Source organism: Gadus morhua, chromosome 3 (assembly GCF_902167405.1).
Source record: "Gadus morhua chromosome 3, gadMor3.0, whole genome shotgun sequence".
Taxonomy (NCBI): Eukaryota; Metazoa; Chordata; class Actinopteri; order Gadiformes; family Gadidae; genus Gadus; species Gadus morhua.
In genome coordinates, this window is record NC_044050.1 from 30,154,055 (window position 1) to 30,165,382 (window position 11,328).

Genomic DNA, 11,328 nt, shown 5'->3' on the forward strand with positions numbered 1-11,328 from the left:
CCTCTCTGGCCAGCAGAAGCTGAAGCTCGTCCAACACTTTCCAGCAGTGTAGCAAGAGCAGGGCCCAGAGAACCACAATGGAGCCTAGTGTTCCTTTGGAAAGGGTTATCAATACTACTACAAACTACTAATAAACACTATTTCTACACAACACTACTACACAAAAACACACAACTTCAACTTAATTTTCATAGACAATCTATTGCACCAGTTGTGCCCTTAGTAAGTATCGTTTTTTCTTTTGCAATCAACTTCGATGGGATTCCAAACAATAGTTTATTGTAGGTGGAGAACAATGCTGTATTACGGTATGATACTAAATGAGATTAGGGTTTAGTGGTTTACCGACCGTTTTATATCCACTGAGCCAACAGGCCAACACTAAGTGCGTTAGTTCTCAGATAGTATCTAGAGCTCCAATAAACATCCTCAGCAGGCGGTCAGTTCCTTGGTAACTAAAAACACTATTTAAAGCAGTTTGGCCCCAGACAATGGGTCACAAAGCAAACCAGGCATGGTTTTCGTTCGACTTTCGTTAAGCTCGTGAAAATGGGTGCGGCTCCCACCGCGGCCCCACAGGCAGGAGCCGGCAGCACGCAGAGCCTGACCCGAACTCCCTGCACACAGAGGAGATGGACGCAGTAACAGCGCCCTCTACTGGCGGAAACAGCTCACACAAAACGAGAGGCGAGACCGTTACTCTCATACTGGGTCATTGCAGGTGAACATATACACAAAGTACGTAGTATTTTTATTTCACAAAAAATATTTGTGTGTGTGTGCGCATGTGCATGTGCGCATGTGTATATGTGTGCTTGGGTAGCCTGTATGTGTGTGTGCTGTTTGTGTGAGTGTGTGTTTGCGTGTGTGTGTATGCGTGCATGTCTTTGCGTTTGTATGTGTATGTGCGTGTGTGCATGCGTGTCTGTGTTTGAGCGTGTGTGTGGGTAGTCTAAGCATGTCTGTCATGCACGTGTGTTTGAGCGTGGGTGTATGTTTGTGTGTGTGTGTGTGTGTTTGTATGTGCGTGTGTGTATGCATGTGTGTCTGTGAGCGTGTGTGTATGCATGTGTGCGTGTGCGTGTATGTGTGTGCGTGCATGTGGAAAGCAGACAGCCAGCCACTCCCAGCAGCTGCTCCTGAGGCTCCGCCCCCTGAGGCTCCGCCCCATTTCCATGAGGCCCCGCCCCATTTCCATTTTTTTCTCCTGCCAACCACACAACAACAGCTTCTTGTTAACAATCAGTGTAACGAGCTGGTGGCGTGTGTGGCAGCTGGAGGAGTGTTGTGGCAACTCCTCCCTCCAGCCCGTCTCTGCGCCTCCTAGTCCTCCTCCGCTGTGGGATTATAAAGAGCAGAGCAGGAGCAGGGGAGTGCACCACAGTCGCTCTCTCCTCCTCTCTTCATCTCCAGGTTCTCCTCTCCTACAAAACATACGATGGGACATGAGGTTAGCACCATCGACAATTCCACGCGAATTAGTTCCAGAAATATCAGAATCGGCTACAACAATATTATCTCCTACGGTGCCAGTAGCCCCTTCATTGGCGGCGGCTTCGGTGGTGGAGGCGGCGGCGGAGGAGGAGATAACTTCGACGTGCACGCCAATGAGAAGGCCACCATGCAGAACCTAAATGACCGCCTGGCCACCTACCTGGAAGAGGTGTGGTCCCTGGAGAACGGCAACGCCGAGCTGGAGCTGAGGATCCGACAATTCCTTGAGAACAAAACCTCTCCCGGATCCCGAGACTACTCCGCCTTCTTCGTCTCCATCGCAGACCTGCACAACAAGGTACGTCCCCTGAGCTGCAGGAAGACCTCCGCCTCACGCTGCTTACTGTCCGTCCTCCTGAACACCTCGCTTAATGACTCGTTCCTCTACTCCTGCGTTCTTTTGCCCTGCTCTTCACCGCTCTAGATCCATGGCGCCATGTGTGTCGACGGAAGCATCTACCTGGCCAACGACAACGCCAAGCTGGCGGTGGACGACTTCAAGAGAAAGTAAGAAGACCAGAGAGCGACAGCCACCGTGACTGCGCAGGCTGACTGTAGAGAGAGGATGTCTCTGAGGGTAGTCCTCGCTAACGCTGTGCTCCACAGGAGGGAGAACGAGCTGAGCGTGCGGCAGTCGGTGGAGGCGGACTTCGCCGGACTCAAGAGGGTGCTGGACGTGCTGGCCAGGTCTGACCTGGAGATGCAGATTGAAGGGCTGAAGGAGGAGCTGATCTTCCTGAAGAAGAACCATGAGGAGGTGGGTTTGTAACGCCAGGCTCCCGTCATGCATGTCTCCTCGTGTCTCATCGTGTCTAACCGCCGTACGCTCTGATCCTAAACACAGCCTTTCAGAAGCTCAGTGGAGATGCTTATTTCATGTTCAGCCTCTAACTTGTCTTCTTCCCGCCGGCGCTACCAGGAGATGCTCGGCCAGCGGCAGCAGATGACGGGACAGGTGAACGTGGAGGTGGACGCGGGGCCGACGCAGGACCTGAACGCCGTCCTGTCAGAAATCCACGAGCAGTACGAACAGGCATCGGCCAAGAACAAGAAGGAACTGGACGCCTGGTTCCAAGAGAAGGTAGGAACCAAGGACTCCACTGGACAGAACATGTTCTCCGTGCTGTATGCTGCATCGTGTTTCCATCTACATAAGTGTTAATCTTCAGCTCCTTGTGTTTGATTCCATCGCAGGCGGCGACGGTCAAACAGGAGGTCGCAGTGAGCACAGAAACCAACCTCAACCGCCTGCTGCAGTCCCTGCAGAGAGAGCTCCAATCACAGCTCACCATTGTGGGTGCACTGCTCTCTGCGGAAGACCGCACCTTAGGGTGTGGTCAGCGGATAGGGTTACCTGAGTTAATTAGGGTGTGGTCAGGGGACAGGGTTACCTTAGTTAATTAGGGTGTGGACAGGGTTACCTTAGTTACTAAGGGTGTGGTCAGGGGATATTTGTACCCTAGTTAATTAGGGCGTGTTCAGGGACAGGGTAACCAGAGTTATTATTTTTCACTATTGAACCTAAGAGAGGTGACATTGGTCCATTCCTCTCCCCTCCTAAACACTCTCTCCCCCCTCCTCTCCCCTCCCTGCGGACCGCAGAAAGGGTCACTCGAGGGCACCCTGCAGGAGACGGAGAACCAGGTGACCAGCCTGGAGGAGCAGCTGGTCAACCTGCAAGGCGACATCGACCGCCAGGGCCAGGAGTACCAGATGCTGCTGGACACCAAGACGCGCCTGGAGATGGAGATCGCAGAGTACCGCAGACTGCTGGACGAGTAGGCCAGGGCGGTCAGGGGACGGGCTGCGTGTCTTTAGCCGAGGTGAAGTCACATCACCAGGTGTGAGTGTTGTCAGCCGTTACAGGCCCTTTGATGATCTGCCTTTCCCTGTGTCCTCATGACATCACAAGTGGGCGTGTCCACCTAGATGTATGCGGGATAGATCAGTCTACCCGCCTTCCCAGTGAACCGTAGCAAACGTTTCTGATCCGTCCATCATACAACTAGGTAGACACGCCCCTTTGTGATGTCACTAAGGTACAAGAAAAGGCCGATCATCAAGTGGCCAGTAATGGATAATCACACTCATACCTGGTGGTATGAATATCACCCCTTTAAGGCACTCTTTAGAAACGTGTGCCACCACAGCATCAGAAAGAGTGCCACCACAGCATCCATCAATGCATTCACATAAAAAAGGTCAACAGGGAAGTAAACCCACGGGAAAGGACATATAAGAGGAGATAGTTCTTTATTATCCAATAGGGAAATCACAGCACATGGGAGGAGAATCCATACCATCTCATGGTATTGCTTTATTTACAATTTGTACTCAAAATAAACCACCATAATCACAATCAAAAGGCTCTGATATTCAGGGAAGGTGACTGGATTTAATGGCTTGCTTAATCTATAATAATATTCTTCGCCCCCACCCCTAGCACTGGCAGCAGCTCCAGCTCCAGCACCTAGACCACCTACCGCGTGGTCACAGAGGCTGAACCCACCAGTAAGGACAGCCCTCTCGACCGCTGGCAGAGCACCAGGCGAGGCCAACAGCTCCCCCCTACACACCCAGGAACCAGAGGCCAACACCTCCCCCCTACACACCCAGGAACCAGAGGCAAACACCTCCCCCCTACACACCCAGGAACCAGAGGCCAACACCTCCCCACTACACACCCAGGAACCAGAGGCCAACACCTCCCCACTACACACCCAGGAACCAGAGGCCAACACCTCCCCCCTACACACCCAGGAACCAGAGGCCAACACCTCCCCCCTACACACCCAGGAACCAGAGGCCAACACCTCCCCCCTACACACCCAGGAACCAGAGGCCAACACCTCCCCCCTACACACCCAGGAACCAGAGGCCAACACCTCCAAACTGCACATCCCGGGACTCCCCTCTCCTACACACCCAGGAATCAAAGACCCAGAGCTGTTGTGTCGCGCCCGCTGTATTTGGATCCAATAAAAATAATAAAGAGTGCTCTACCTTGCTGACTAAAACGTGGCCCAGAGAATCATTCATCAATTATTTTTGCATCAATAGAAGCTTCTGTTTTGGTGGACCTTCCCTTTCAACCAATTGATAACATTTACATTTACATTCAGGGCGTTTATCAGACGCTTTTATCCAGAGCGACTAACAATAAGTAAAATTTTTAGAACAGTTTATCGCTGTCTTTATAGTAAGGATGTCCATAGAACCAAGTGCCAAGCGCTAACCATCACTAGGTTAACCCATTCCCTGTTCAGAACAGAGATAGCTAAGATAGGACGCTACTCAATGCTGAGTAATATTCTTAAGTGCCAGGACAAATGACATTCAAGGAGTGCGTACATTAAGTGCCTGATTTGCTGTTGCTACTTTTCCGTTTCGCCCTGAGATAGTCTAACGGAACCCTGAATAATTATAACATTTCATGATCAGACGACCACGGTCAAAGACCTCTAACTTTTCGATGCCGTGTCGTAACGTGAACCGTTTTTGATCAACTCCAATTCGGCCGAATGTAAAACAAATCAAACTCGATTATATGCAAAGTACATATGATATACCGATATTATAAAATCAAGGCCAAATTCACCTTTTAGAAACTAGTTTCAAGGTCAAGACGAGACTCGTTTACGACCAATATTGACCCATATTTATGACCCATATTCACAAGATTAATTTGACCGTATGTTTGACCCATATTACTTGATGTGGATAACATATTAATTTCAGTTTTACAGTAAGATAAATGCACCACCAAATGTTAAGTTGGGTCAAGGTGGTATGGAAGAAAATAACCCTATATTTTATGGTAAACTATGATTATTATTAGGCCTATAAAACATAGATACTTTAATGGTGGAAGGTAGCTGATCACCCCTCCCCTATAAGTAAGGTTTGACATGGCGCCAGGGAGCAAGTTAACTCTGTTCCTATCTTGTGTGCTTTTTCAAGGGTAAACCTCACATGTACACCATCGTTCCTTAAACATAATGGTTGATGTTTGTTCAAGGGTAAAGCTGTGACCTGAGCCCTGTTTCAGGTAGCTGGTTTAACATACTCTGAGTTTAATCCTGCGCTCTGAGTTGGTTGACTCAGAGTTCAGGGTTGAAAAGCAACTCTGGGTTTTCGGTTTCAGAACAGGTGATCAGCGTTGGGTTAATCAACTCTGAGTATGTTCACTCTGGGTTGAGGGCGTGCCTGTTGACTATGAAGAGCAATCATCAATGGATCTCTGATAACATGATCAAACATGGACCAAAAGCGTAGATCCACTTACTTTTCCCCCACGGAATTGGAAATTCTAATGAACGTGTATGCCGAGCAGTTACCCATTTTAACCAAAAAAAGCAATACCGCCGCGGCAGCGAGAGCGTCTTGAGAGCTTGGCAGGAAATAGCTGAACAAGTCAATGCGTGAGTCAAATAAATTAGTAAAATAAAATAAAATAAGAGGAAAGTTTAATATCTTCCACTTATTCAATATGTAAAGTGTGTGTGTGTGTGTGTGTGTGTGTGTGTGTGTGTGTGTGTGTGTGTGTGTGTGTGTGTGTGTGTGTGTGTGTGTGTGTGTGTGTGTGTGTGTGTGTGTGTGTGTGTGTGTGTGTGTGTGTGTGTGTGTGTGTGTGAATTTACGCAACCCCCAGTTGCCCCACGAGGACTTGGCAGCAAATGAAGTACAAAAATATAGTTTAAACAGGTAAACTAATGTTTAATTGAAATCAAATCAATTGTGCTGTTTTGCTGGCTCTACCTAATTTACAGCTATGTTCAACATGTATTATATATTTGTGACCTATATTTAAGCAGTCAATGTAAGTAGTAGGCCTACATTTCCCAGCCACCCCAACACTGCCAATATTTAATAGGATTTAGATATATTAGAAGGCTACACCTAGGCAAAATGCATTATAAATATATATATGTGTCTTCAAAATAGCGCTTACTGAATATTAGGGTAACATTTTCCTCCATGTTAGCAAATCGAAAAAATGCAGAGGCCCGGCAGACTGGAGGGGGTCCACCACCTGCAGCCCTCACAGAGGCTGAGGAGATGGCCCTCAGCCAACAGAGTATGCGTCCTGTGGCTGAGGGCATCCCTGGGGGGAGCTCCTCTGAACCCCCCCACCCCCCAGGATAGAAGTGCCTTTACAGTATAAGAGGTTGGTTATTCAAAATAATTAGATATGTACACGCAACCCAGCGCGTTGCAAATTAGATGGGGCAATTTTCTGGCTCAAGTAATAATTGCACTGTCTAATCATCTTCTTCCAGTTACTGATGGCGTCATCGCCCTACTTGAACCAGATGCCCTCACCAACCTCCATGCAATTGTAACAATTCAAAAGATGCAAAAGGATGCTTTGGAGATCCAAATTTTGGAACATAAGTTATAGGTGGGTGAGGTGCAAACTGGGATAGGCTACTGTTCCCTGCTCTAAAAACATACCCAATATAAATGAATTTTTTTTTTTGTGCTTTCAGGAAATAAAAAAATCCTCATAATAAGTAGATTGTCTTTATTAGAACACGGGCTGTGGTGGGACAAGTTATTTTGTTGAACAGTTTACTCAAAGGGTTTTACTTCAGTGAACAATGCAGACGATTATGCTGAGCATGTGCATGTAGAGAAGAACAGCATCTGGTTAAAAGCAGTACCAGGGACTTTTCTGCCTTGCATTCTTAAAATGAGTTTCTTGACTTGCAGCAGTTATAGGTCCGTGGTTAGTCAGCTACTCTGATCATGGGAAAGCCACAACGTTGAAGTGACTGTAGTACAGAGCGGGTGGGATGCACGGGGAGGATCATTCTGCACAGGCGTTAATTGCGATAAAAAATAAAAAAATGAACTTAATGCATGCCCCCGGTGCGTTTGACAGTTAACATGGGGGCTGAGAAGGTGGTCTAAATAAATGATAGATTGCGCTGAAAAACGATAGCGCTCGTGAAGAAAATTATCAGGAAAATAAAGTATATCCAACCGGGGTCTTAATAATCGTTCCTCACAGAGATTCCTTCTGAGGATCGCAGCCTCTACGTCCACAGGCTCTCGTAGAAAAGGACATGCCATTTCTAACACTTCCTTCTGTCGGAGAGCTGCCTTCAGCCTTATAGACAACAAACTCAGAGTAGGTCTAACCACCTCCCGAGCAGGTTAGGTCCACGGCGTATGTTGCCGCAGCAACTAACTCTCGGTTGCGCTGAACCTGCTACCTGAAACGGAAAACCCAGAGTTTCCACTAACTCAGAGCGAACCAACTCGGGGTTGCCTCAAAACCAGCTACCTGAAACAGGGCTCTGGAAAGATATGCTATGTAGATCAATATTTGTGGTTAATGAATGGTCAAGGGCAGGAGCGTCGCTAGCAATTGAAAACATCCGGGGCTGTAGCCCAGAAGTTAGAGTCCTTTTAAAACGGGGGTTTGGGGGTTTCTCCCCCGAGGATTTTTGAAAATCGGGCTGATGAGCATGCAATTGTCACGTAGTTTGAGAAGTAAAGGAAAGACATATCGTCATGTCTGACTCACGTCGGGGCAGGCCTACTGAATAGGTTAATGTTTACGTTAAGGACAGGAAAGTGCACCACATACAGCAGCCAAAATGAGACATTAGAAAAGCCTGTAGCCAAATAAACACTCATGCGCCTACCCGATGTCAAGTGGACCGGAGGCCCGTTTCAGAAAGCAGGTTCAGTGAAAACTCTGAGTTAGTTAAACCTGAGATGAGGGAAACTCTGGTTTTTCGGTTTCACAAAGCCAGTTCAGCTTAACACTGAGTCAGTTACACTAGCAACAAACTCTGTGAAATTAACCTGCTCGCTGGCAGGTTTTCTTCAACTAACCCTGAGTTTCTCCTGCTCTTAAGTTGAAGCCTGCAGACGGAAGGCAGTGGCAGACATGGCGTGTCCTTTTACTGAAGAGCCAGTTGATGTCGAGGCGCAGATACTCCGCAGAAATCTCCGTCGGGAGAGGGTTATTAGACCCCGATTGGAGGTTTTATCATTCCCGGATGAGTACCTGTTTGAGCGTTTCCGTGTCTCTGCATCATCTATAATCTATCTAAACAATATTCTCAGCCCTCACATAGTTCACATGACACATCGTGGACACGCTCTCAGTTCCGAGCAAATTCTTTGTATTGCGCTGCGTTTTTTTTCCAACGCCAGTTTTTTGTATAACGTCGGTGATGCAGAGCATGTGTCCAAGGGTTGTTCGAAATGTGACACTTGCGTTGAAACGGCTACTATACACGTTTGTAGTGTTCCCAAGTCACGGACCCAGCAGACTTCTCAAAGAAGAGTTCCACAGAATTGCAGGAAACAGTCTAAGCAATAATTTATGTTATAAAGCTTTGACATAAAGCTTCTACACTGAGTGCCAGATTTGCCCATGGTGAGTTTATATATATATTTTATCTATCCAGTATATAGTTATATCCTATGATCAATATTTTGTTTCCTCCTATTGCAACTGAAACAATAAAGTGTATCTTATATTATCATAGGAGAGTTTGATGGTTATCTACTCGGAGACAGAGGGTACCCCTGCCAGCGCTATCTGCTGACCCCTTACCCTGACCCTGACCCTGGCCCACAGCGAGACTACAACTTGGCTCACTGCAGGACACGAGCCAGAGTGGAGATGACCATCGGCATACTCAAGGCCCGGTTCCAGTGCCTTCGTAGCCTCAGGGTCACCCCGGAAAGGGCTTGTGACATTATAGTGGCATGTGTGGTTCTCCACAACATTGCCACTATTAGAGGAGAACAATGTCCTACTCTTTCCCCCAATGATCCAGATAATAATCCTGACCCCCCTGCTGATGCACGAGATGGAAGAGCTGTTAGAGTGATGATACGCTTCAATCATTTCTAACTGACCCATCACCTCCCCAGTGTCAAAGAACGACAATAGGCCTCATTTTATGGGGTCTTCTTTATTTCCTAGAAGGGCAAATGTTGTACAGTTGTTAATCCTTTGTTGTTGAAACAATTAAAAAACATCCACCTGTGGGCACGTCACCCACCTTTAACTGATGGTCCAGCAGTTGTATTTCCTTTTTTGTTTTGGTGATCTGCAGCCTTATGTGCTCCATTTCTAGGTGTGATTTGTTTATTTGGGATTCTAAATATACATTGTAAAGTTGTTCCACAGGGAGCTATAGGAACATAAATTACGTTGAATTTCACAGTGCCATGTCTACTTAGTGTCATTGTAAGTTGTGGGTCAACACTGAACAACATCTTACTGAGGTAAGCTGTGCTGTGGAGGTTGATGGACCTTCTTCCTGATTGTAACTTCCGGCATTGCTCTGTTAGGGAGAAAGAAGTTGCGAGTTGTATTGTGGAACAATTAACTGAAACCAAAGTTATTACTTCCCTCTCTATGGCAGCTGATAAGGTGTCTTCATCATCATCCTGTGATGAAACAGAATGTTTGTGTTATTTTCTACCCATTATGACAAATCTGTCGAATATTAAGAGTACTTACAACAGCATGGAGGTGTGTTATGGCAGAAGGCTCCACGAGACAGATTACACCATCATCAGTAACTGGTAGAAGATAAAGATTAGACAGTTGATTACCCAAAAAAGTGCCCCACCTAATTACATTTTTTTTTTTACAGTAGTGTGCAGGTCCCATCAAAATTTACCTTAAAATAGATTGCTCTCTATCGTATCGAGACCATCTCTCCACTCCGTTACATATTCCATATGTACGGGGTATAACCCCCATGACTGCTAAGGACCGTGGATAGGCTTTAAGACACACCGGTAAGCCTGGTCACGCCCACACCACTATAAAACACTGGTGTAGACGTGCAATCATTGATTGTTGGATCTCCACTGTGAAAGGTACCGTGTGGGGTTGCGTCTTAGATTAACGTGTGTGGGTTACAGCATTGGTATCCACTTGCCTGTGTACGTTTTGGAGTCTGTCTGCGGACAGCGTCCTTGGATCGCGTAGCCTAACCCGGAAAAGAAAGATCCTTTTTGGCTTCGTAGTGACACCGACGTATTGTACGTGCAACCCAGGACTTACGCCTTGGTTTCAGTTCCCTCGCCTGGCAGTGACTTCGGTCCGCTAGAGGCGAGGCGACAACGTTTCTGTGGAAACACAGAAGTCCTACCAACACCAGTGTCCCACTCCTTATCGGTGCGTCACTGCGGTCTGCTGTCTACCTCCGTAGGAGCTCTCGCCTAAGCAGCCGGCGAGTGTGATTGTCCGACACCTTTTTCATAGCCATATCGTGTTTAATCCGCTCCCTGGCTGAAAGCAAAGCTGTGAGAGTCTTGACAGTGTATTGTCCGTGAAACCCACAACTGCCTGAGAAAGTAAATTAATTAATAAATTAATTAATAAATTGCCATGCCCCTCGAGGATGGCCACGATAATTGTGTGTTATGTTTAGGCCACCAGCATGCAATGTTGGCCAGGGATACACCCCAGTCATGCATGAACTGTTTCATCATGCCGATGCATACAAGGGCAGCCCGCTTCCATTTTTTCCCATCAAAATAGGGAGGGTTACCTACCTTGGAAGGGCCAGCAAGAAAGATGAGGAGGGCTTCCGGGGGGCCGGGGAGGCTCACGGAGCCCCCGAGCACCGCAAGCCTCCCTGTTCTCCCTCAATGTTCCTAGGGCCCCTGTTTCTCTCTGCGTGGGTCCCTCTCGGCCTCCCAGTCTTTTCTCTGACAGGGAGTACGATGGTTCCGAGGAGGAGGACTTGGATGTGGAGACAGTATTCTCTTCAGAGAGTAGGGAGTTTCCCAGTGAACAGCTTCCCTCAGCTAACCCTTCCGGGCGAGAGCTGGCTCACCTGTTTCGGG

The 11,328-nt window shown here is 47.5% G+C and overlaps 1 protein-coding gene and 1 long non-coding RNA gene across 6 annotated transcripts in view; one reads left to right on the forward strand and one right to left on the reverse strand.

Annotated features, from left to right (window-relative positions):
* Positions 1 to 4,515, forward strand: part of LOC115539747 (keratin, type I cytoskeletal 13) — a 39,728-nt gene extending 35,213 nt beyond the window's left edge. Inside the window, exons 3-7 of one of the 5 annotated variants that reach the window (XR_003976011.1) lie at positions 2,101 to 2,251; positions 2,414 to 2,575; positions 2,689 to 2,787; positions 3,097 to 3,337; positions 3,938 to 4,113. Coding sequence is in view for 4 of the 5 variants with exons in the window: in XM_030350539.1 (XP_030206399.1) it covers positions 2,101 to 2,251; positions 2,414 to 2,575; positions 2,689 to 2,787; positions 3,097 to 3,272; positions 3,938 to 3,968 (619 nt within the window). In the remaining variant the exon portion in view is untranslated. Of the gene's footprint in view, positions 1 to 2,100; positions 2,252 to 2,413; positions 2,576 to 2,688; positions 2,788 to 3,096; positions 3,338 to 3,937 lie in introns of all 5 variants that reach the window. The other 4 variants (XM_030350541.1, XM_030350540.1, XM_030350539.1 and 1 more) reach the window with 4 other exon arrangements.
* A 4,900-nt stretch (positions 4,516 to 9,415) lies between these two features.
* Positions 9,416 to 10,243, reverse strand: LOC115539768 (uncharacterized). The gene is made up of 3 exons (XR_003976033.1): positions 9,989 to 10,243; positions 9,525 to 9,915; positions 9,416 to 9,441 (listed from the first exon to the last, which is right to left on the reverse strand). It is a non-coding gene; the product is annotated as an uncharacterized LOC115539768 (long non-coding RNA).
* Positions 10,244 to 11,328: the final 1,085 nt, after the last annotated feature.